The sequence below is a fragment of the Macaca mulatta genome, chromosome 10 (genome assembly GCF_049350105.2).
Source record: "Macaca mulatta isolate MMU2019108-1 chromosome 10, T2T-MMU8v2.0, whole genome shotgun sequence".
NCBI classification, from domain to species: domain Eukaryota; kingdom Metazoa; phylum Chordata; class Mammalia; order Primates; family Cercopithecidae; genus Macaca; species Macaca mulatta.
Window position 1 is genome coordinate 32,572,744 of NC_133415.1, and position 25,951 is coordinate 32,598,694.

The 25,951-nt window shown below is 51.2% G+C and overlaps 1 protein-coding gene across 1 annotated transcript in view; it reads right to left on the reverse strand.

Annotated features, from left to right (window-relative positions):
* Window positions 1-502: 502 nt before the first annotated feature.
* The window catches only part of DGCR8 (DGCR8 microprocessor complex subunit), a 31,741-nt gene continuing 6,292 nt past the window's right edge, over window positions 503-25,951 (reverse strand). Inside the window, 12 exon segments of the mRNA NM_001194750.1 lie at window positions 503-1,116; window positions 2,120-2,233; window positions 3,607-3,734; window positions 4,306-4,412; window positions 4,726-4,826; window positions 17,056-17,138; window positions 19,590-19,688; window positions 20,529-20,630; window positions 20,867-21,064; window positions 22,530-22,812; window positions 22,977-23,119; window positions 25,493-25,652. Coding sequence (NP_001181679.1) covers window positions 1,033-1,116; window positions 2,120-2,233; window positions 3,607-3,734; window positions 4,306-4,412; window positions 4,726-4,826; window positions 17,056-17,138; window positions 19,590-19,688; window positions 20,529-20,630; window positions 20,867-21,064; window positions 22,530-22,812; window positions 22,977-23,119; window positions 25,493-25,652 — 1,602 coding nt within the window. The 3' untranslated portion in view covers window positions 503-1,032.

Genomic DNA, 25,951 nt, shown 5'->3' on the forward strand with positions numbered 1-25,951 from the left:
CAGCTGCCTTGGACATCCAGAGAAGCCGCTGTCAGTCAACATCTCTGGATGAAGAATGGGCTACACTGAAGGCCCTTGCTTCCTGTTTAAACAGGTCCACTTGCTAAAATGCATGATTCCAAATCTACCTTCTACTCTCACTGTAAAAGTCTCTTTCAAAATGCTAAGATATCACAAAAGCTTTAAAAATCAATGGGTGGACATACGGACTCGACTGCAAAAAATCTTTGTAAAAAACTGTTGCCGGAGGCCAGGAAAGGCAGGGAGGTGCCTCAGTGTCCAGAGAGGCGCTTTTAGGGTGTTAAGACTTCATCAGAAAAAGGGGCCCTAGGAGGCCAGGGCAACTCCAGGAGGTGGCGGGACATCATCCTTGCTGGCATCATGTCCAGACTGAAGAGGGACCACCTTGATGGTTTGCCTCCAATCCCAGAAAGGTAGTTCTGATACTAAAATTCTGCTTATTTTAAGCCAAAAAGGTTTAAAATACTCTTTTCTGTTCTACCTTTTCAAAGAAGGGGAAACACAGAAGGCAGGTGAGGGCAGGGCACCATGTGCACCTCCTAACCAGGTCCCTGCAGCAGCCCTGCAGGCATCCTGGGCACATGGGCCACCTGGCATCACGGGCCAGCCGCAGGACTCAGCCATCCCCTCTCATCTGTCATCCAAGTATCATGTGTCATCAGTGCATATTACATACTAAAATTCATGAAAGCCTTCATAAAAAGAGCCTGCAGCAGGTGCACAGAAGCAAGGTCCGCCACGGTCCACAGTCACCAGCTGCCACTGGTGCAGTCGCTGAGTCCATCCATTCAGGCCTGGAGCTTCCCAGGGGGAGCCGCTGCTCCACATGTGTGCTGTGTGGCCGTGACTGTCCCTGTACACCAGAGCCTCCACCCTCAGGCCAGGCCCACAGGTTGGCCACAGGGAAGGAGCTTGGGTTGGAGGCCTGACACTGTGGTGCACGATGCATGACTGCCGGTCTCCTCAGAAGTGCTGCTGGCGGCCCCCGCGCCCTGGCCTGTGCCACCTCCCTCACACGTCCACGGTGCACAGGGGCTCACCGCCAGGCTGGGCGGACGCCACAATGGACATCTTGGGCTTCTTTCGAGTCTCCTCCTGAAAGAACAACAAAGGTCAGGGGTGCCAATGAGGGGGGCTCGGCAGAGGCTCAGGAGGGCACAAGGTGGAGGGAGAGCCCAGCAGACCATGCCAGGAGGCCCTGGAGCCCAAGGGCAGGGAAGGCTAGAAGAAGCAGGGAAGGCCTGAGGCAGGCCAGCCTGAGACTGCAGAGGCCCCCTGGACTGCCATCAGAGCACAACATGCGCAGCCTACCTGGCAATCAGGACATGTACCAAGAAGTGAAGAATTTTGGGTGTAGTTACAGTGGCAGGCCAGGCTTCCCCACTGGGTGTTTCTCCCCTGCCCAGCTTTTGCTTGCCCCAGGCCCAGCCAGGAGCACTGTGTCCTGTACCTGCTGCCCTTGAGCCCCACAGCCCCTCTTCCGACTAGGGGCAAACCAGGAAGTCCCACTGGCTCCAGGAGGCCAAGCCCCACCCCAGGGAGCAGCGAGGGACCTGCTGGCCTGGGCGGTGGCAGATACCTCCTGGGGCTCTCACCCAGGCCAGGGAACTGCCACACTTAATCCCACCCAGAAAGCCCAGGCGGGTGCGTCACGCCCTGGCCATGCAGACGATGCCTGAGGACAGACGACACCACTGCCAGCCTGACAGACCCCTCTTTGAGTGGGGTTCCCAAGGTGGCTTTAGGGGCTTCATCAGGACCAAGCCCTACAGATTCAACCCTGGCAGGCGCACTGACCTACCTCCAAACACCCAGGGTGGACATGGGACCCAGGTGGCCCACCAAGGCTGTGACCTTCATGGTCCACCACCAGGCTGCCCTGCCAGCTCTCTAACAACAGAACCAAAACTGAAGTGATTTATAAAAGTATCACACATGTTGAAGCTCAAAGAAAAGCCTGTATCTGATTTTGGAAGGAGGATCCAAGCATTTCCAAGGTGTCAGCTCAGACACGGGTCCTGGGGGCGCCTGCTGTCCCTCCACAGCTGCCACAGGAATGGCCGTGGCCCAGCAGCTCTCCCGCTAGGGTGGCACTCACCCTCTCCTCAGCCAGCCTCTTCATCTCCTCCTGGAGCTTGCTGAGGATGTGCAGGTTGGGCTTGTTCTTCTTGGCATACTGCTGCAGCTCAATCACACTCTTGTCCGACGTCTCCTGGGAAGTACAGCACCTCACGCTCAGGACTGCAGGCTGTAGCTCCATGGCCTGCCCACTGCCCAGCAGCTGTGTGCCTGCAACCCTGAAGGCAGGCGCATCCAGGGCCTGGCAGACACCAAACAGCCAGGAGCTGTGGCCACATAACTGCATGCTGACTACCCGCCTCAGTGATGCCAGGCCCACTGACAGCAGCGAGAGTGAGGGGCAGTCCACGGCTGCCAGGCCTTTCTGCCCACACGAGGCCACTTATGCGGCCTCCTGCCATGGGCAGAGCAGGGAAGTGAGGTGCTCGTGGTGCCCAGAGCCCTCATCAAGGACAGAAACCAGAGTGCGGCCGCAGCCAGTTAAGAACAGCATGCTGCAGCCCAGCCCATCAACCCCAGGCACTGAGCTCTCTGCAAATATCATGACTGCAGAGGAGCATCAGACTGGCCTCAGCCCCAAGTCTTAGGCCAGCCCCAAGGCTGCTGTGGTTCCTCGGGATGCCAGAGCTCCTCCCAGCTGTGGCTGTGCCAGGCTGGGACTTTTCCCCCTCCTGGTTAGGGAAGTTTCCCACCCCCGGGCCAGAGTGGGTCTTGCCTTCTCTCCCTCCGTCGGAGCCAAGGACCATGCACAGCAAAGGCAGAAGCAAGCGCTACCTACATTTCAATTTGCTTCCCAACAATGTCTCTCCTCAAGTTCCTCAACACGCCCTGGTGGCCCGTGTGGGCCCCCTCACCCTCCCTTATCATGTCCAGAGTAAGGGCCTCTTCAGGGACAGTGCCGAGGCCATGGTCTCAGGGACCTAAAGGCAGGCCCTGCTCTTGGCAGCTGGCTCTGGCATAGGGCCCACCCACCACACAGTCCTGGGGCCGCCCCACCTGCAGCCCCAACCCCTCCACACCTACTTCCCCTTCCACTGACCAGAACCCAGAGAGTTTCTGTAATCATTTGGGGAAAATGAGGAACGTGAACACTCACCTCCCCATGTTACCCTCCACCCCTCAGGAGTGGGCACTGGTACCAGGGAGAGCTACCCTGACACTCTCTTTCAAGCAGGGAGGGCTGGCCCTGGCTCCTGAGCCTTTGCATACCCCAGAGCCAGGCGCACCTTCAGCATCTCCTGCCCGGCCCTGCCTTGCACTTCAGCCATCTCCCTACAAGCCACATAGCTGGGCCCAGGCTGCATTCTCAATCACCCACATTTCACTGACCATTCCCAGCAGGCCGGGATGGGAGATGTGGCTAGGACGACCCACCCACTGCCCACAAAGCCACACAAGTGGCCCAGGAGAGAGGCAGCTGTGAGCAACCCTCTGAGCACAGAGCCTCAGGAACACGCTCCAGGGTGGCAGCACAGGCTGCCCTGGGACCTGCTGAGGGCCAGTTACCTGCTTGACCATCTTGCTGCTCTCACGGCCGTACATGCGCAGTAAAGAACCCCAGTTCTTGACATGTGGGTGCAGCAGCTGAAGGATCTTCTGTGAGGCTAACTGCTTTCCAACTCTCTTATTCTTACCTACACAGAGAAAGAGCAAGCACGGAGAAAGGGTGTCACAAACACCCAGTGCTCACGGGGGCCCCTGCTGCCCCCAGCCCTCCTGACCCACACCCCGAACGCCAGCAAGGGCACATTCTATAGGAACAGGCAGCACTCTGCCACTGCTCTGGGCACCTGAGTCTCACAGTACACAGCTGCCACCTTGAGAGTAGCCCTCAGAGTCCAGGAGCTAAGGGCACCACCACTCAAAGCCACACAGCTGAGAGCCTCCCTCCCGCCAAGACCCACACCTCCAGAAACAGGGAGCAGCAGGATTCTGCCAGCTATCTGAGAAGGAGAGCCTTTCCTCCTGCCACAGGGACAAGGGCTGGACAGAGACAGGGATGGCAGCGGGGGAAAGGGAGAAGACAGAGAAAGTACAGGCAGGACGGCCGCAAGTCTGCCTTAGGCTGAATGTGTGGTGGCCAGCACACACAGCTGGGCTCAGGGACAATGCCAGGGCAGCAGCTGAGACCAAGCCACAGAGGCACAGGGCCACACAGGGGCCGCCTGCCCGGCAGCCACCAGGCAGCAGGGAAGGAGTCCTTACACCACCCGCGCACTGTGTGCTTGCCACACGCCATGATGTATTCACTCTTCTGGTTTTTCCCAGGAACCACTTCAAACTTGATAGACGTGTCACCCATCCCATGGTTTCTTTAAGAGAAAACAGACAACAGGTGGTGTCCCCTGAGCAGAGCAGCCAGCTGCCTCTGAGGAGGCCTGCTCTGGGAAGCCCTTGGGAAATGACCAAGCCTCTCCCCCGACTGCGTCTTAGCCAGAGGGGGGAATTCTCCACACGCCCTATTCAGGCCTGCGGGACTGACTGGTGGCCAGGGCCAAGGAGTTGCTGTGTACCAGGGAAACCTGGCCATGCCTCTGCCTTAGGACAAACAGCCACGAGAATATGAGACGCCAGAGAGGAGCTCCCCTGACCTGACTCAGGAGGGGAGGCACCCCCCTACCCTACCTTTTAAGGCACTCGTGGAGGATCTGATATGGAGACAACAGCCCAGCCTTGCTGGTCAGCTCGTAGACCCGCGAGTCCTCGATGCTGATGTGGTTAAAATACTACAACACAAAGCAGAGGCTCATGAGTCCCCACCAGGCCCGCCTGCCTCTTCACGGCTGGGCCTGGGGTTGGCTTTCCCCAGATGCTTAGTATCTGTTCTTGTGAGCTCGCCTAGCACATCATACCCTGAACTCTGCAAGGAACCCACCGGATATGGGACACGCTCCATACCTCACCATCCACTTGCCCATCTCCAGAGCCCACAGCACCCTTCCGCCCTGAGCACTGTGGGACGGAGTCTGGCATCCCAAGAGAGCCCCAGGCACATGGCTGGCTGGCCAGGCCCACCTCATCTGGATCTGATTCTGATCTACAAGGCACCTTTCTCAGAACTCTATAAAGATAAAGCACTTTTGGAGAGAGGCTTTACTATTGTCACAACTGAGACTACAGGAGAGGGAAAGTCAGCCAGACCCAAAAGCTGGCCTTAAAAGGCCCAGCTCCCCAAAGGCCAAAGCCCCACACAGCCACACAGAGCCCAGCCCCAGGTGGCCCAGCCCAGCGCAGCTTCCAACAGTGTCATCACCCTGGCTCTGCAGCCAACCCAAGAAGACACACAGGAAGGGCAAGAGAGGCATACAGGTAAACAAGTTCCCTAAGTTACACTCGAGGGGATGGGGAGATTCTGCACAGTTGAGGCATAGGGAAGCTGCACTGAGCTGAGGTGCAGAGGCAGCGCCTGCTGTGCCTTCCCCAACTAGGCCTTTGGCTGAAGCTGAGAGCCCCTCCTGGGTGAAAGGAAGACGCCATCCAGCCCACTCTGGAGCATGGACAACCTCCCTGGTGGAGCTGCTGTGACAACATACCACAAACTCAGTGGCTTAGAACAAGAGGTTTATTCTCTCACCATTCTGAAGTCTGAAATCAAGGCCTCAGCAGGGCCATCCTCTTTCAGAAGCCTCCAGGGAGCCTCTGCCAGCTCCTGATGGCCCCGACACCCCTCGGCTATGGCAGCATTGCTCCGATTTTCATGTGGTCTACTAGCCCTGCCCCTCCTCCCTCTTCTTAGAGAAACCAGACACACCTGATCACACTACCACTCTGCTTCAGTGTGATCTCATGTTAACCCAACTAATTCTATCAGTAATCATCCTCTTTCCAAAAAAGACCACATGCTGAAGTATGGAGATTACCCATCAGCCACACCCTCACAGAGCTTCCCCCACCGGCCCTGTTCTGGAGAGGTCTGCAGGGACCTGGAGCCTGCCTGGCCCATGGGCAGGGAGGAAGCCTAGACTCAAATGATTCACACACCTCGCCGTGCAGGCCCCACAGTGTGGCAAGCCCACTCCACAGGGACGCTGGCCCTACAGACAGGGCAGCGGGCAGCTCCTCTGCCCTTACCACTCCAGTAAGCAGCAAGAAGGCCAACTCGCTGCAACTGCATGGAAGAGGAAGGCACTAGCACTGAGGTTGGCAAGCGAAAAATCCTCACAGTATGGCTTGGCTACGGTCTTCAAATAGGTCTCCAGAAGACACTGCTCCTCTCAAGTGCACAAATCAACGTGGGTCTTTTTCCAGGGAAGGTCACTCACCAAGACATCAGGCCCTGGAACCTCAAGGGCTTGTCAACCAGCCAACCAATTAGCAACGTCTAGTGCTCTCGGCCCACAAGGACCCACATACCCCGCGGCTTCGGGACTGGCCCTAGAGAAGCCATGGCCGTGGAAGCTAGAGAGCATGCTCAGAAGTTTCTGGCAAAAGACCTAAGCCAGGATGCCCGGCACCAAGCTGCCTGAAGCCATATGTGCTACTGAGGGTTAACCCGCCAGGGACAGGTGGAGGCTCCAGCTCGTGAGAGCAGATGGATGGCAGAAGCGACCTGCAGACAAATCCCTGTTGCTTCTGACAAACAGCACAGGAGAAACCTAAGCAATCAGTGCCTGGGAGATGCCAAAGGACCATGCGGGAGCACCACAGACACCTGACACCTCTCCATTCCACTATCTAGATGAAATGGACCAATGCCTGGCAAGACACAAACTATCTCAGTAGCCTCAACAGCCCTACACCTGTTCAAGAAACTCAACAGTAGTTTAGAGTAGTCGTAGTTATAGTTAGTAGTTCATACAGTAGTAGTTTAAAACTTTCCCACTAGGAAAACTACAGGCCCAAATTTTAAGGAAGAAATGATACCAATTCTACATCTCTCTTGCCCTTCTGAAAAACTCAGGAGGAGGGCTATTTCCCCTTCACGACACTAACCGTACCATGACATTAACATCCAGAACACAGATGCAGTGGGGAACTAGCAAATTAAAGCCATTAACACACGAAAAGGAATATAAACCATGCCCAAGTAGGACTTATTCCAGGAACACATTTTTAAAAAATCAACATAATTAACTATATTGACAAATAAAAGAAGAAAATTGGATACGGAATCTACAGAAAAACTACTAGAATAAGTCAGTACAAATAAAACAAATTCTAGCTCTGTATGCTAGCAATAAACAATCAATCAGAACTAAGGTACTATTCACCACAGTGCCACGCATAAAATATTTAACTATAAATCTAGTAGAATATACACAGATGTGATGAAATCTATGTGATCAAAACTGCCGACCACCCATGAAAGATATCAAAGAAGACCTAAATAAATGGACAGATGAACTATGTTTATGATTTGGAAAATTCAATATTGTTAGGATGTCCATTCTCCCCAGATTGATCTACAGGATCAATTCCAATCAAAATGCAGGCTTTTTTTTTTTTTTAAGATGGAGTTTCGCTCTTGTTGCCCAGGCTGGAGTGCAATGGCACAATTTTGGCTCACTGCAACTTCACCTTCCGCCTCCTGGGTTCAAGTGATTCTCCTGCCTCAGCCTCCTGAGTAGCTGGGATTACAGGTGCCCGCCACCACACCCGGCTAATTTTTGTATTTAAGTAGAGATGGGGTTTCACCATGTTAGCCAGGCTGGTCTCGAACTCCTAACCTCAGGTAATCCACCCACCTCAGCCTCCCAAAGTGCTGGGATTACAGGTGTGAGCCACCGCACCCAGCCCAGAACTTTTTATGGAAACTGACATACTGTTTCTGAAGTCTACATGGAACAGCAAAGGACCTAGAATAGCCAAAACAATTTTTTGAGAAAGAATAACAAACTCGGCCGGGCGCAGTGGCTCAAGCCTGTAATCCCAGCACTTTGGGAGGCCGAGACGGGTGGATCACGAGGTCAGGAGATCGAGACCATCCTGGCTAACACAGTGAAACCCCGTCTCTACTAAAAATACAAAAAAAACTTAGCCGGGCGAGGTGGCAGGCGCCTGTAGTCCCAGCTACTCGGGAGGCTGAGGCAGGAGAATGGCGTGAACCCGGGAGGCGGAGCTTGCAGTGAGCTGAGATCCGGCCACTGCACTCCAGCCTGGGTGACAGAGCGAGACTCCGTCTCAAAAAAAAAAAAAAAAAAAACAAAAAAAAACAAAAAAAAACAAACTCGGAGGATTCCCACTATCTGATTCCAAGACTTCAAGTCATCAGCAAAGTGTGGCATCAGTGAAAGGACACACAGCTCAAGAGACAGTAGAGAACCCCGAAACAGACACACTTCCACGGTCACCTAGTGACTGAGAAAGGTGTGAGGGCAATGCTAACGTAAGCGTGCACCTGCCGCATGGCCCAGCAACCCCAACCCAGGGGTTTACCTGAAGGAAACGAATCTGTCCATCATACACAGACCTGGACAGCCTTACAGCAGCCTTACTGCCCATCACCAAAACCTAGAAACCTGCCAGTGTCCCTCAAGGGAGAATGGAGAGATGCACTGAGGGGCACAGCCACCTGGTGGCCAGCACTCAGGAGTACAAATGACCACACGACGGATGCATCATACCACACCAAGCCACAGGCCAGGTTCAAAGGCTACCTACCATGTGATTCCACTGAGAGGACATTCAGGATCTGGCAAAACTACAGGGGAAGTTCAGTGCCCACCAGAGGATACAGGTGGCAGAGTTTGGCCAACAAAGGAGCATGTGGGAGTGTACAGAAATGTTCCGCATCTTGATTGCAGTGTTGGTTACATGACTGCATTTGTCAAAACTCATAGTACTGCACGAAAAAGTGAATTTAACTCTATGTAAATTTTAAAATAAGTTGAAAAAAAAAAAACACTTGGTCACTAATACCTAAATTTAATAGCCACGAAACACCAACCCACAGCTAGCAACAAAATACCAAGAAGAGATCACCACAAGCTTTATGAAAAGGAAATGATGCCAGTTCTGTTCCTCTTTTTCCCTTTTTAATCAAGTAGCACACATACGTGGCCACCACACCTCACAGGCATCAACCCACCCTCCTGCCACGTCTGCCCCACCTCCGGAGTCCACACGAGGAGGGGATGCCACCCCACGCCCCAGGCTGTCCAGGGGACAGTCCAAGGACAGGTGTTGGCACCTCTGCACAGGCAGCTGGGAGGGGCAGGGGGCAGGAGCACAACCTGAGAGCCTCGCTCAGGAGGACCAGCAAATAGGAACTTCCAGGAACAGGAGACAGCCAACCCTGTCTAAACCCGCGCCCTACCACTGAGGGAAAAGCTACTTTCCCCTCTGACAGATTTTAAAATGGGGACATGACAGATGACATATATACAAATCAGAGGGTCAAAGAGCTTCTCAGGAGGGACACATACAAAAGGCACCCTAAACCAAGGCATGGCATCATAAAAATACATCGTCTTCTCTCAGGTTCCCAGAACAGAGCTCTTAAAACCCTGAGGATTTCCTGAGGCTAAGTTTGTCTGTGATTCAAAACGACCCCACCACAGTGCTTATGCTGAGATGGCTCAGGGTGGGCTCCCTAGAGAGATCAAATGTGTCATTAGAGGGGAGGAACTCTCAGCCCTTCATGAAAAATAAGTTTCGCAGCACACCAACATGGCACAAGTATACATATGTAACAAACCTGCACGTTATGCACATGTACCCTACAACTTAAAGTATAATAATAATAAATAAATTAAAAAAAAAAAAAAAAGAAAAAGAAAAATAAGTTTCGTAAGTAAAATGTTCTTCCTGAGTTCCCTGAGTCCTAGCAAATTTCCAAGCATGAGGAGGGGTCCTGTGCTGGGTGGCGGGGTTCCCATTTGCAGCTGGCACAGGAAGTGGTGGCAGTCCCACAGAACTGAACTCCTTACCTGGGGAGATCTGACGCTAGCTCCAGACAGACTGTAGTGTGGGAGGCCCGGAGGAGGGTGTGGAAAAAGCCCCAGGCAGGCGAGTCTACAGCGGAAGCCACCACATGCCCCACCCCCATGTCCTTCTCCACCTGGGGAAACCTATTCTTTCTCAGACTACTTTGCAATATAGTTTCTGAAAAGCTTCTCCACTTCACAGAAGAGCCCCAGAACCGAGGCTGAGAACCTGACTCCCAGCTGGGCCCTCTTCAGGCGCCAGAACCCATAGTGGTTCACGGACATTTCCACCACCCCATAGCAAAGAAAAGGCAGGGCTTTTACTCAAACAGGAAGGTGGCGTGAGACCCATACAACTCAGGCACCATCATCTGCAACAACCCACGCTAAGAGTCTTGGTGGGCAGGGGTCTACGCAAGCACTTCCCCAGAGGGCCTTGGAAGCCTCCCTGGGAGCCATCTTTCCCACAGTTGGATCACTCAGAAATAAAAGTCAAATGTGGCCGGGCGCAGTGGCTCACACCTGTGATCCCAGCACTTTGGGAGGCCAAGGTGGATGGATCACGAGGTCAAGAGATACAGACTATCTTGGCCAACATGGTGAAATCCTGTCTCTACTAAAAATACAAAAATTAGCTGGGCATGGTGGCATGCGCCTGTAGTCCCAGCTACTCAGGAGGCCGAGGCAGGAGAATTGCTTGAACCTGGGAGGTGGAGGTTACAGTGAGCGGAGATCGAACCACTGCACTCCAGCCTGGCGACAGAGCGAGACTCCATCTCAAAAAAAAGGTACAAATGTGACTCTTCCTGGAGCAGCTAGTACTTGGAGACTGTGCTTGATCCAAGTGCGGCCTGCGATCTGTCTGCCTGTCCATGATGAAGCAGTTACATAAAGCACAGAAAAAATGTAGAAACTTGAGAGCAAGAGGCTGGGTGTGGTGGCTCACGCCTGTAATCCCATCACCCTGGGAGGCTGAAGCAGGAGGACTGCTTGAAGCCAGGAGTTCGAGAAACTTAAGAGCAAGTTAGTACTACCATGGACACTTAACCATATTTTACAATAGCCCCAGTACACAAAGATGACAAAACTTTACAAAACCATAAAGTAGTTCTAGAATGGCTGAATAAAGATCTTCAAAATCTGCTCTCCTCCATCAAAGCAACAAGAACACTAGCAAAAATAGTCAGAATCAATTCTTTCAGAACTCTGGAAAGTAAAGAAAGGCTTTCAACAATCCGAGGAGTGTTGATTCAAGAAAGACAATGAGTCTTGCTAAGAACAAGAAGTTGCTGGCATCTTAACTCACCCCATTCCCAGCCTTTCTCTCCAGCTCTGTGGTAGCCACTCAATGCAGAATGGGTCCTCAAGGCCGCAGGCCCAGAGAACTGTCACTGTTGGGTCCACCTGGCCACTCTCTGGAAAAGCCTCATGGCAGGACTTGTCTTTATTTGACCTCACTCAGTGAAAACAGCCCAGTTCCTCAGAGCATTTGTCAAAAGGAGTCAGCAGCAACTGTTTCACCCTGCAGCTGCCAGAGGCTGGGGCACTAGTTGGGCAAACAAGAGGCTGGCCAAGAACCCGAGAAGGAAAAGTTGGATATGTCCTTGGGCCTCTGAAAGGCTCTAGCGTATGTCTGGAGATGGCTGCATGCGGGCCCAGGAAAACCTCCCAGCTGATTGACCTGGAGGCTCTGTGCAGGTGGCAGACAAAGGCTAAGACAGTTAGCAGCCACCGGAGCACACCAGGTGAGCCCCACAGACCCACAGACCTCAGCACAGGCCGGGAGACTTACTGGCTCAGGGAATTTAAGAAAATCCCTGTCCAGGCCGGGCGCGGTGGCTCACGCCTGTAATCCCAGCACTTTGGGAGGCCGAGACGGGTGGATCACGAGGTCAGGAGATCGAGACCATCCTGGCTAACACGGTGAAACCCCGTCTCTACTAAAAAAATACAAAAATTAGCCAGGCGCAGTGGCGGACGCCTGTAGTCCCAGCTACTCGGGAGGCTGAGGCAGGAGAATGGCGTGAACCTGGGAGGCGGAGCTTGCAGTGAGTGGAGATCACGCCACTGCACTCCAGCCTGGGCGACGGAGCGAGACTCTGTCTCAAAAAAAAACAAAAAAAAACAAAAAAAAACAAAAGAAAATCCCTGTCCAAGCATCAGGAGACCACTCAGCTAAAGGGCCAGTGTATTCAGTGGCCACAAATCACAAAGAATACACACTTCACAAAATCAATCTAGGAAAGTCACTATTATGTGGCAAACTGTCACCCCCAAATTTACATGTTGAAGTTCCTCAGAATGCAACAGTATTTGGAGACAAGGTCTTTACAGAGGTCATCACGTTACAATGAGGTCATTAGGGTGGGGCCTAATCCAGTGAGACAGGTGTCTCTCTAACAAATGGAGAATGTGGAGACCAACATGCACACAGAGAGAAAGGCATAGACATGAAGATCGCTATCCTTCACCCACGGAGAAAGGCCTTCTCTTAGCCTTCTGACACTTTCATTTTGGACTTCTGGCTTCCAGAACTTTGAGACTATACATCTCTGTCATTTAAGCCTCCCAGTATGTGATACTTTGTTACAGCATCCCTAGCAGACTGATACAGTCACAAATAGAGAGCAAGGACATATGACAAAAACTATAAACTTAAGGGAGGTGGGGTAATCTGATTTCCAGAGTTGCCATATATTTTAAATGTCCAATTCTCAACAACAACAAAAAATTCTGAGACAAGCAAAGAAATAGGAAAATAGAGACAGCCTATACATGAAGGGAAAGGCAGTTTAATATACACGTTCTCTGAGGACTGGACTTACCAGAAACAGATTTTACATCACCTACAGAAAACATGCTCAAAGGACTAAGAAACCATGTCTAAAGAACTGAAGTATAATGCCAGCACAGTGACTCACGCCTGTCATCTCAACACTTTGGGAGGCTGAGGTGGGCAGATTGCTTGAGCCTAGGAGTTTGAGACCAGCCTGAGCAATATGGCGAAACCCCATCTCTATCCCCAGCAAAAAATACAAATATATATTTTTTATATATAAAAATATATAAAAATTATATATATATATATATAAATTATATATATATGGTTTTTTTTTTTTTTGAGACAGAAGTCTCACCCTGTCACCAGGCTGGAGTGCAGTGGCGCAGTCTCAGCTCACTGCAACCTCCACTTCCTGGGTTCAAGAGATTCTTCTGCCTCAGCCTCCCGGGTAGCTGGGATTACAGGCACCTGCCACCACGCCGAGCTAATTTTTGTATTTTTAGTAGAGATGGGGTTTCACCATGTTGGCCAGGATGGTCTCGATCTCCCGACCTCATGATCCGCCCGCCTCAGCCTCCCAAAGTGCTGGGATTACAGGCGTGAGCCACCACGCCCGACCCTATATATATAACTTTTTAAAAAAAGAATTAAAGTATAAAAACAATACATTACCCAATAGAGAATTTAAAAAAAAAAAGGATAGAAATCATGAAACACAGGCCGGGCGCGGTGGCTCAAGCCTGTAATCCCAGCACTTTGGGAGGCCGAGACGGGTGGATCACGAGGTCAGGAGATCGAGACCATCCTGGCTAACACGGTGAAACCCCGTCTCTATTAAGAAATACAAAAAACTAGCCGGGCGAGGTGGCGGGCGCCTGTAGTCCCAGCTACTCGGGAGGCTGAGGCCGGAGAATGGCGTAAACCCGGGAGGCGGAGCTTGCAGTGAGCTGAGATCCGGCCACTGCACTCCAGCCTGGGTGACAGAGCGAGACTCCGTCTCAAAAAAAAAAAAAAAAAAAAAAAAAAAGAAATCATGAAACAGTCACTAGAGGGGTTCACCAGCAGAACCTGAGCCGACAGAAGATAGAGGAGCAAACGTGAAGACAGGGCAACTGAAATAATCCACTCTGAGAGACAGAAAGAAAAAAGAACAGAGAAGAAACAATAGAGCCTCAGAGACCTGTGAGATATCAAGTGTAACAATTTACTGACCAAGAAAAAGAAGAAAACCTCAAACTACTGAAATCAGGAATGATAGCAACGGACCATCACAACCATATAGAAATAAAAAAGGGTCATATGGGGATACTAGGAACAAATATGTGCTAATCAATTAGATAATCTATATCGAATGGGAAAAAAATTCCAAAACAGACACAAACTATCAACACTGGCTCAAGAAGAAATAGATAATCACAACAGCCCTATAACAAGTAAGATTGAATTAGCAATTAAGTAGCTCTGGACAAAGAAAAGCCTGGGACCAGAAGGTTTCACTGAGCACAGTCTATCAAACATTTAAAAAATGAACACTAATCCTTCACAAACTATCCCACACAACAGAAGAAAGAGGAACATGTTCCAACCATTTTTATGAGGCCAGTATTATCCTGATACCTGCACCTGTTGTTACACTGGACAAAGATATCACAAGAAAACTACAGATCAATATTGCTTATAACTACAAATGCAAAAATCCTTAACAAAATACCAGCAAAATGAATCCAGCAACATATTAAAAAATTCATTATATGTCATGACCAAGTGGGATATATCCCAGGAATGCAAGGTTGGCTCACCATTCAAAAACCAATATAATACACTATATTACTAAAATAAAAGACAAAAAAAAAATACATGATCATCTGAATAGAAGCAAAAAAACATTGACAAAATCTAACATCCCCACAAAAACTCTCAGCAAACCAGGAAGAAAAGGAAATTTCCTTATTCTGATAAAAACCTACAGCTGACAATAGCACACTAAATGAAGGAAGCCAGTCACAAAAGACCACATATCGTATGATTCCACTGATATGAAATGTCCAGAGTTGGCAGATATATAGAGACAGAAGACAGATTAGTGGCTTTTGGTGGTTGGAAAGAACTAAGAGTGAATGCTAATGGGTATGGAGTTTCTTTTGGGGGTGACGAGATATTCTAAAATTAGGTAGTTATGATGGTTATACAACTCTGAATATACAAAAATCCACATAGTTATAAAATTTAAAAGGTCAAACTTAATACTATGTAAACTATCTCAATAAAGCTATTATATAAATAAGAATGCAGCCTTCAAAATTTCAGAAGCCCTTGCTACAAATAACCATTTACCCAAAAAGGTGTACAGCTAGTTTTATTGTTTTTGTTTTGTTTTTTTGAGACGGAGTCTCGCTCTGTCCCCTGGGCTGGAGTGCAGTGGCCGGATCTCAGCTCACTGCAAGCTCCGCCTCCCAGGTTTACGCCATTCTCCTGCCTCAGCCTCCCGAGTAACTGGGATTACAGGCGCCCACCAACTCACCCGGCTAGTTTTTTGTATTTTTTAGTAGAGACGGGGTTTCACCGTGTTAGCCAGGATGGTCTCGATCTCCTGACCTCGTGATCCACCCGTCTCACAGCTAGTTTTAAATGGTTCTTCATATGGCTGACCCTTGAACAACATGGATTTGAACTGCATGGATTTGAACTGCATGAACAACATGGATTTGAACTGCATGTTCACTTATACAAAAATTTTCTTCTGCCTCTGCCACCCCTGAGACACCAAGGTAAACTCCTCCTCTTCCCGCTCCTCCTCAGCTATTCAACATGAAGATGTGGAGGATGAAGACCTTTATGATGTTTCCATTTCAAGAATAGTAAATAAATTTTTTCTTATGATTTTCTTAATAACATTCTTTTCTGTAACTTACTTTAATGTAACAATACAGTATATATCAGGGGTCCCCAACCCCCAGGCCACGGACAGGTACCAATCCATGGCCTGTTAGGAGCCGGGCTGCATAGCAGGACATGAGTGAAGGGGGCGGGGGTGCGGAGTGAATGAGCAAGTGAAGCTTCATCTGTATTTACAGCTGCTCCCCATCACTCATTTTATGCCTGAACTCTGTCTCCTGTCAGATCAGCAGTAGCATTAGATTCTCACAGGAGTATGAACCCTATTGTGATCGGTGCATTCAAGGGATCTAGGTTGTGCACTCCTTATGCAAATCTAATGCCTGATGATCTGTCACTGTCTCCCATCATCATCAGAGGGAACCATCTAGTTGCAAGAAAACAAGCTCAGGGCTCCCACTGGTTCTACATTATGGCGAGCTGTATAGTTATTTCAATACATATTATAATGTAGCAATAACAGAAATTAAGAGTACACAATAAATGTGACGTGCTTGAGTCATCCTGAAACCATCCCCGCCCCCCAACACCGTCTGTAGAAAAATTGTCTTCCCTGAAACTGATCCCTGGTGCCAAAAAGGTTGGGGACCACTGTAGTAATATGTACATAACAAAATATGTGTTAACCAATTATTTATGTTATTGGTATGGCTTCTGGTCAAGAGTAGGTTACCAGTAGTTAAGGTTTGGGAGGACTGAAAGTGATGCGTGAATTTTTGACCTCATGAGAGGCTGGTGCCCCTAACCTCCACATTGCTCAAGGGTCAAGTGTATAAAGAACAATCTAGGGCCGGGCACAGTGGCTCATGTCTGTAATCCCAGAACTTTGGGAGGCTGAAGCAAGTGAATCACCAGAGGTCAGGAGTTCGAGACCAGCCTGGCCAACATGGTGAAACCCTATCTCTACTAAAAATACAAAAATTAGCCAGAAATGGTGGCACACACCTGTAATCCCAGCTACTCAGGAAGCTGAGATAAGAGAATCACTTGAACCCGGGAGGCGAAAGTTGCAATAGGATCAGGATCAAAGTCTGTCACCGCCTAGGTGATAGAGCAAGGCTTCATCTCAAAAAAAAAAAAAAAAAAAAAAAATCTAAATCTTGTAGACTCTGCCTCAAAGATTCATTCCCATCACAAACCTACATGTACCCGACATTTACGGTGCACACTCAATGCTGCAAAACAGAGGACAAAAATCTCTAAGAAAAAGGACATTTTTTCTCTGCCTATACAAAGACAGGCAAGTTTCCTCTTTTATGAAAATACAAACAGAAGAACCTGGAGGCTGGATGACTAACCTGCAGGGCATGGAAGGCATGGGCACAGCCCATGGACACCCCCAACTCACACTAATAGGGCAGGGTAGCCACACTGCACCCGCAGCTCCCAGTAGGGCAGGACCACAACACTCACCTCAAGTTCTTCACTGTCTTTGGGCTTCTCTTCCGAGGTCTGTTTAACAAAGTCAGGGATGAGGATTTCCAGTGTAGCTCGGGCTATGAAAAAAAAGAGCCTGAGGGTAAGGCTTGGGCGCTGCCCTCTTCTCACCATCCTGCAGAGTGAACTGTGCACTGCTGCCTCCCATCCCCACAGCTCAGGGGCTGAGCGAGGGCCCTGAGGAGTGGCAGCACTTCAGAGACAGGGTCAGGACAGGACAGACGAAAAGCCCGTTCTAAAGAAAAGAGACGTGGGGCAGGCTGCCGGAAAGCCTCACAGGCCATACTGGGTATGTGCGCTCTCACCCTGGGGTCCTGGGAGCAGGCAGGGAAGAGCTCAGAGCTGTGTGTTAGGGAACCACTTTGGTGGTACGCGAGAAAACAGCTTCGTGGGCCCTGGACCACACAGGGAGGCCTGAGAGCAGGCTGCTGCAGGCACCTAGACCAGGTGGCAAAGGCAGTGGCTGGCGTGGGTGGAGAGATGCAGCCAGGTCTGAGAGACGTTAGAGGGGGCTGCCGGAGGGCAGAGCACAGGCATGGCCACTGGGGTCAGAGGTGCCGTAGCCAACGGCTGATGGCTCCATAGACCCCACAGAGCTATGAGTGCTGGCAAGACATGGAGCCAAGATGTCTATAAGGCAGCCAGAGTCTGGGCAGGGGAAGTAGGTTCCAGCACATGGGGAGGAAAGCGGGTGACCCCGCAACGGGAGGAGCACACAGCCATGCCCAAGGCATCTCCACCCCCACACAAGACCCCACTGCAAGTTATCTGTCAAAACCTCCACCACACCCACTTTGTTGAGCTGCAAAAGTCTCTTAGGCAGAATCTCTCTAAGATGGGCAGTAGGTATTCTGGAAAACGCATGCCAATGACAGATACCTCAAGAATTGACCTGTGGGTGCCAAGGCCTGGTGTACACCCAACACCACCCTACAAGAGGCCAACTAACCCTGACGCTGAGGCAAATGGCTTTTCGTGAAAGAACGTCAACTACCACGAATGCACGGCATGAATGCAAATGGCAAGGGCATGGTACAAAAGGGCAGTGGGTCTTCACCAGGACACACGGCCTTCCCAGAGCTGTGCTGTGCCAGGTGTTCTGTGTGGCTGGGCACAAACATGGAGTGGGAGGACTCAGGAAATAGTGCTGGTAAGAGCCAGCACCACTGGGGGAGGATGCCGACAGCACGCTGGCCCGCTTCTCCTCCCTCCTGGCATGCCCACATGCTGCTCAGTTTAATAACAAACAAGCACTACAGTGTGTGCCCAGTACAGCCCAGTTGGCTCTAGGCACACCCCTGAATATGTGCAGGGCCAGGACTAGGGAGGGGTATACTGGCCCAGCTGTCACTCAGTAGAGACACCTTCTACTTTTTTTTTTTTTTTTTTTTTTTTTTGAGACGGAGTCTCGCTCTGTCGCCCAGGCTGGAGTGCAGTGGCCGGATCTCAGCTCACTGCAAGCTCCGCCTCCCGGGTTCATGCCATTCTCCTGCCTCAGCCTCCCGAGTAGCTGGGACTACAGGCGCCCGCCACCTCGCCCGGCTAGTTTTTTTGTATTTTTTAATAGAGACGGGGTTTCACCGGGTTCGCCAGGATGGTCTCGATCTCCTGACCTTGTGATCCGCCCGTCTCAGCCTCCCAAAGTGCTGGGATTACAGGCTTGAGCCACCGCGCCCGGCCGACACCTTCTACTTTTTTTCTTTTTTTTTTTTTTTTTGAGACGGAGTCTCGCTCTGTCGCCCAGGCTGGAGTGCAGCGGCGTGATCTCAGCTCACTGCAAGCTCCGCCTCCTGGGTTCACGCCATTCTCCTGCCTCAGCCTCCCGAGTAGCCGGGACTACAGGTGCCCGCCACGTCGCCCGGCTAGTTTTTTGTATTTTTTTTAGTAGAGACGGGGTTTCACCGTGTTAGCCAGGATGGTCTCAATCTCCTGACCTCATGATCTGCCAGTCTCGGCCTCCCAAAGTGCTGGGATTACAGGTTTGAGCCACCGTGCCCGGCCTCCTTTTTTTTTTTAGACAGAGTCTCGCACTGTCGCCCAGGCTGGAGTGCAGTGGTGCAATCTCGGCTTACCACAGCTCTGCCTCGCTGGTTCATGCCATGCTTCTGCCTCAGCTTCCTGAGTAGCTGGGACTACAGGTGCCCGCCACCACGCTCAGCTAATTTTTTATATTTTTAGTAGAGATAGGATTTCACCATGTTAGCTAGGATGGTCTCGATCTCCTGACCTCGTGATCCACCCGCCTTGGCCTCTCAAAGTGCTGGGATTACAGGTGTGAGCCACCGCATCTGGCTGAGGCCTTCTACTTTTAAATCTCACACTTTACTCTATTTGAGTCTTTTCCAATGAGCATGTAATTTTAAAAATCAAAGTAGATGATTACATAAATAAAATAAACATGCCCCACCCACACCTGCCACTTGTCACCACTGCTCAGCCCCTCCCTAACCAAGCAGCAAGGCAGACACAGCAGGCAGCACGTATCTTTGACACCCAAGCAAGCATATTACCAGCTTTATTCTTCGCAAGTTTTTTGCTGCTTGCAGTTCCAGATCCGTAAGTCACACCATCAATGGTCACCGAGGCACCAAAAGGCTCACTTGGGTTCTCTTAAAATTAAAATTACTTGTTTTAAAACATACTAGTCAAGACATTAAAAGCGTGTAGACAGTCTGCCCACAGCGACAGACAAGGCACAGTCAGGGGCTGTCCCTGAAGAGAGTCAGCCTGTGTTTGACTGCAGAAACCTGGGGCTCCCTGGGACTGGAGATGGGCAGCGGACAGGCAGCAGCAAAGGGCATAGCTGGGAAAGTGGAGGGAAATGGGGCACATGGGAGATGGTGAGCCAGAGGGGCGGCAGAAGGCTGAGGGGCAGAGCCTCCTATGACAGGGACTGAGGTCTATGAAAGACGGACACAGGACTGTCGGAATGGGAAAGCACAAGATGTTGCTTGCCAAAGAAACACCACCCCAAAGGATGAGTGACCCCCAGGCTCCAGCTTCCAAGGGGAAGACAGAGTGGTCTTCACAAAGGTGTGTGATGAGGGCGCCCAAGGAAAACAGAGCTGGTGGGAAATGCATGCCCAAGGACCCTTCAGACACCCAGGGGCACCAGGAGACCAGGGAAAGGACCCAGTGCACAGTGGGGAGGACTTGCTTGCAATAAGGCTGTCCATGACAACACAGGATCAGAAACCAGCAAAGCAGATGGGGCAGGACAAAAGGAAGGTGGGGAGAGGGGACAGACTGGAAGGGGAAAGCAGAGCCACCCACTCGGACGGGGCGCGGCTCCAGGAAACCAGCCACCCATCTGCAGCACCTTGCTCTCTACCTTCCCTTCCCTCCCATCCCAGTAGAGGAGGGCTAGTGGTCAGCGCCTGCCTCCCCAGCCCTGACTGAAGTGACACCTTGTGATTCTTTAGGACTGACATGGGGGAGGTTAGACTTACCACATTCAAAGAAATTATAGACAGGGCGGACCTTGAGGACACGCTGCATGTACTCGTGCAGGATGCAGACCTCGGACTTCCCATTGGGGTTAATGACAAACTCTGTGACAAAAAGGATCATCTCAGCAAGTGTGAAGCAGTGCCACAAGCCAGCACACAGCTTCCTGTTACCATGTCAGTAACTAGGGGCTCACCACCATGAATGTGGCAGACCCCTGCATTCATGGGATAAACATAAGCTTTGAACGAAATGCAACTCATAAAACATGCCCTCAACACATCGTATTAGAAATAAAAACAGAATCAGTCTGCTGATGTTAAAACGCAGAGGCTTATACCTTTCTTTGTGGGTGCATCTTGCACTGATAAAGTAATGAGCTTCTGATTGGCCGGCAAAATGGGCCTCTCAGACTCCGCCTGCTTCCGCTTCATTTCCCGATTGAATTGCCGCCGCTCAGCCCAAGTCCTGAATTTCTTCACAGTAACTTGCTCAAAATCAAAACGCTTCTCCAGGTAGCTTCGAAATTCCTCGAGATCTGTCCCAGATTTACCAGAGAACCAAATTACTTAACTTCGAACACAGGAGTCAGGTTATCACAGCCCAGTGCGTGCGGCAGGCCCAGGTCACGTTACACTATTTCCCTTCCCCGTCCCTTTCAAAGGGGAGGGAAGCAAAGAATGAAGCCCTCCCTACAGCAGCTCAGATTATTCTGGCAGGTCCCTTCCGGATGAATTTCTGAGACGTTCTTTTACTTCATTTGGAGCAAGAAGAATATAAAAATAAAAAGGAAAAAGAAAGCTTAAAAAAGTCAGATGGCCGGGCGCGGTGGCTCACGCCTGTAATCCCAGCACTTTGGGAGGCCGAGGCGGGCGGATCACAAGGTCAGGAGATCGAGACCACGGTGAAACCCTGTCTCTACTAAAAATACAAAAAATTAGCCGGGCGCGGTTGTGGGCGCCTGTAGTCCCAGCTACTCGGGAGGCTGAGGCAGGAGAATGGCGTGAACCCGGGAGGCAGAGCTTGCAGTGAGCCGAGATCGCGCCACTGCACTCCAGCCTGGGCTGGGCGACAGAGCGAGACTCCGTCTCAAAAAAAAAAAAAAAAAAAAAAAGTCAGATGGCCTTCGGGACCTCCTCCCTGCATCAAAACAGGTGCCAGAATGCCAGCAGCACCCGGGCTCCATGCGCCCGCCACCTCTGACCACCTCTTTTCCTTCTGGCCATCCTGGCCACCTCTGTAGTCAGCAACACACCCAGGCAGCTCCCTGCACAGGGTCTCGCATTTGTCACATTTCCTCCCAGGCCACTTTCCCATCCTTGGCAAGAGCCCCCATCACAGGCTCTTCTAGGGCACCCCACACTCCACGGAGTTATGAGACAGGCTGGGTAGTGATGTACAGACAAACAGAAACCTAGAAAATGGAAAGTGCTCTTTGAAAGTAATCCAGCAGGTGGGTTCACAGAGACCTGCCGCACCTGAAGAGAGAACTAAGACTTAAATGGTGGGACTAGGCTAAAAGACATGGAAGAGAGAATGGGAAACACCAGTATACATCCAACAAGCAATTGCAGGATTGAAGAGGGAACTGTCCACAAAATGGTGACAGTTTCCCAACACTGAGTCATGGATTAAAGAGGCTCATTGAGCTCATCAAGATAAATCAAAACAATGCCACATGAGCACATCCTACTGAAAAAGCAAGACTTAGGGAAAGATCATACAAACAACCAAAGAGAAAAGGGCCCACTGCCAGTGCCAGCAGCCATCTCCCCAGCAGCCTCAGCCATGCAGGCCCTGCAGAGCCCAGGGACAGGAGCCTAGGGTGCTGCGCCCAGGCAGGTTCTTGCAAGGACAGAAAGACAAGCCTTTCAGCCACATCAACAGTGGAGGTGCGCAGCCCCTTGCTGACAAGTACAACTAGGAACAATGATGACCTTCATTAGAAAAACAAAGCTCATGGGTCCCAGGAGGCAAGAAGGGAAGAGTCCTTCAAAACTCACCAACAGATTCGTCTTTGCACACCTCGACTTTGGCCTTCACCTGCCCCAGGGCCCCAGGGGCTGCCTCAGCCCCTAGTGGGTCTTTCTCATCTGGGGGCCCCGGGTCAGCACCCATAGAGTCAGGCTCATCCAGGGGAAACTCCAGCTCTGCAGATCGGCTCAGAGGCTTGACAGGGGACACATCCCCACTAGGGGTGAGGTCACTGCTTTGCTCCCGTTCCTCGTTGTCCTTCATTTTCTTATAATGCAGACAAGGGATGCTACTCAGAGGAGGGTCGTGTTTCTGTGGATAGCGAAATTGCAATATGGATTACAAGGACAACCCGAGAGTCTGAAACTCTGATGCCTTTCACCGGCCTCTGCTTGGCTGCGGTGCCGTGTGTGGGGATGTGCACATTTTGGTCTGAGAACTTACAAGCCTAAAGTCACGACTGATGCCTCCCCTACCCGTATGCTTCCCGTTCCCAAGAAGTATGGCCTGGACCAGGTGACCACCCGAGACTCTCTGTGTAGGTACACTGGGACTCCAGAGTTATGGAATGTCATGATCCACCCGTCGGGCAGCGGTTCTGTAGGTGGGCGGCCACGACCTGCACAGGAAGACAAGAACATCCTATAATCACTGTAAAAACATTTGGAATTGTTGTCACAGCACCTCCTGCACAAGAAATTGTTGGGTACTATGCATGTGTTTATCTGGATCTTCACAAAGAATCGAAGTTCCTCTCTCCTTCCTCACTGCTATGCCTCTAGGCCTAGGACAGATAGCATGCGGCCTGAGGTGGGAATTTACACGTGTCAAACCAGTAAATGAAGGAGCACAGAACAGGTCCATGCAAGATACAAGTCCCAGCCTCAGCTCCTGCCTCCACATCTGGTAAGCACTGTAGACACTGGACTCCTCTCCTGTCTGCCTGGCTGTGGCCAGAGGCGCCTTGGGGCTGGGTGAGCTTTGCTAATAAACTGCATGGCTGTCAGCCACTGCTCCCAGGGACCAGGTGACAAGTCTTCATTGTAACTGAGCTGCACTCTCAGCAGCATACAAAACACTGCTTCAAATGATTCCGTTTCTAAGTCAGTTAAATGCACTACTCCCAACCCCTTCTTTGCTTTATAGGCAGTTGTGAGGAAGAGGTTTACGACTTATCAACTTGACACCTGCCACCAGGCCTGACTGCTGGGAAGAGCATAAGGCAAAGATGTAACTAAAACTTAACTTTCTCACAGGTATTGGGAACAAATTAAAAACTTAGAAAGACCAGCCTAGGCAACACAACAAGACCCCGACTCTACAAAAACCTTCTAAAAATTATCCAGACATGGCCACACACACCTACAGTCCCAGCTACTTGGGAGGCTGAGGGGGTAGGATCACTTGAGCCTGGGAGGCTAAGGCTGCAATGAGCTATGATCATGCCACTGCACTCCAACCTGGGTAACAGCAAGACCCCACCTCAAAAAAAAAAAAATTAGAAAACAGAAGAAAGCAAATTAAATCTTTAAAAATATACATAAGGAGAAAAAGGTCCAGGGACTCTCAGGGCCAGGTTCCCACCAAGTGGCCCTGACCCTGGACCTGACACCTACACCCAGGTCACCATCAGGTGATGATCCAGGAAGGGAGTGTTAAAGGTCGGAGTGCACGCACACTGCGGGGGTGCTCTCCCCACGGAGTCAGGCCCAGATGGAGCTGCCTCCTGCCAGCTTTGGGCTAAGTCAGGAAAAGAAGCAAAGTGAATAAGGAGCCAGGCAAGAGACGGGCCACAGGTCCGCTGGGGCTGCTCCTCTGTGACTGTGAGTGGACACAAAGCTGGCCCAGCCACCTGAGGGAGGGATCACATGCAGCTGTCCATCTGTGAGCGTCCAGGCATCCAGGCCAGAATGGCTGCTGACCTGTGAGCTGTGCAGGACAAACATGGGTTTACCTTCTGAATGAGCCTGCTGAAACTGCAGCACCAAACCAGCCTCCTAGAGGCCCGGAGGTCAAGCCTCCTGTCCCCAGCCCCAGAAGCTGAAGCCCCAGGTTTACCCTGCCTGCAACCTTTTGGCCCAAAAGCCCTCCTGCTTAACTGCTACCAACACGACATAGGCAGCAACATGTGGCACCTGGCATGGCTAACTTGTCCCCTCAATGGCCCAAGGAGGATGGCCATGTGCCACCCGCCCCTTGCTTTGCTCCCAGTTGCACCCTGCCACGTTCTGCACCCCAGCCCTCAGCCTGGGGTCTCACCTGTGAGCATGAGTCCCCGTGCATCTCTTTAGTCCCTCTACCGAGTCCCACATCTCCACCAAGACCCTCACAGGTGCCTCCAAGCCACCGACTCCAACTCCCCCAACACCTGCACCACATCGATGACAGAGCCTCACAGTGCAACTCTGGGTGCCTCCCAAGTGCTCTCCCCACTGCCCTCAACTCAAAGTTGAGTAAGTGCCACATCTACCAGGGCACTTCCACCCTGCCCACCTGAAGTACATGCACCATGTGTGGCCCAGAAGCCATGTTGTTAAACAAAAATCAGGTAACACCACTTGCTTCTGGTGGCTTCCTGTGACACTTGGTACAGAACCAGAACCTGGACCACAACTATCACCTGCCATCTCACTGTGCACCCACCTCTGCCCTTGGCCTCCACACCCTCCAGCTGACGGTCATGCTGGCTCCTGGCATGCACCAACATCTCCTCCTGACCCCCTCAGAAGTCCCCTCCTATTCCTCTGCACAGTGCCTGCTGCTCTGTGGTTTCCATAGCACACACCAGGATCTGAATCTGGGTCATGCACCAGGACGTCCTTGCATCCTTACAGCCTGTGTTTCCCTCCTCAGACATGACTGTCCTGTCCTCAAACATGCCTCCACCCAGCCCACTACCTGGCACCAGAGCTCTCTCAAAGCATTTCTGCTAAGGAAGCAACCACCCTTCCACTGCCCTGGAACACCCACCACTTCTGACCCACCCACGTACTTTTGAGCACTGTTTTAATCTTGGTCATCATCGGCTGCACACTCGTCTCTCCATCGGAGGGATGGTCGCTGTCTCCGCCATATTTTTCCTCTGTTCGCCTCTTTTTGGGGGCACAAAGGCCTTCTTCCAGCAGAGCATCCACATCGTTGTCAAAGTCATCCTGCAAAACACGCTGTTCAGACACCAGAGCCCCTGGCGCTCATGCTCCTGCACCAGGAGAGCTCAACAGCATTCCTGAGAACAGACACAGAAAGGAGGTGCTCTCACGGGGCCTAGATGTGCCCTTAGGGTGCATGATCATCTGAAAAACAAACGGGATGAAGCTACCAGCTGACACCAACACACCTGGTCCAGGGGCACACACTGCCAAGGAGTGTCTCAGCAGCACCTGTTGCCTCAGGTGCTGGATCAGGGGTGCAAGGCCTATCCATGGGCCAAACTTTTCATTAGGAAACTTTA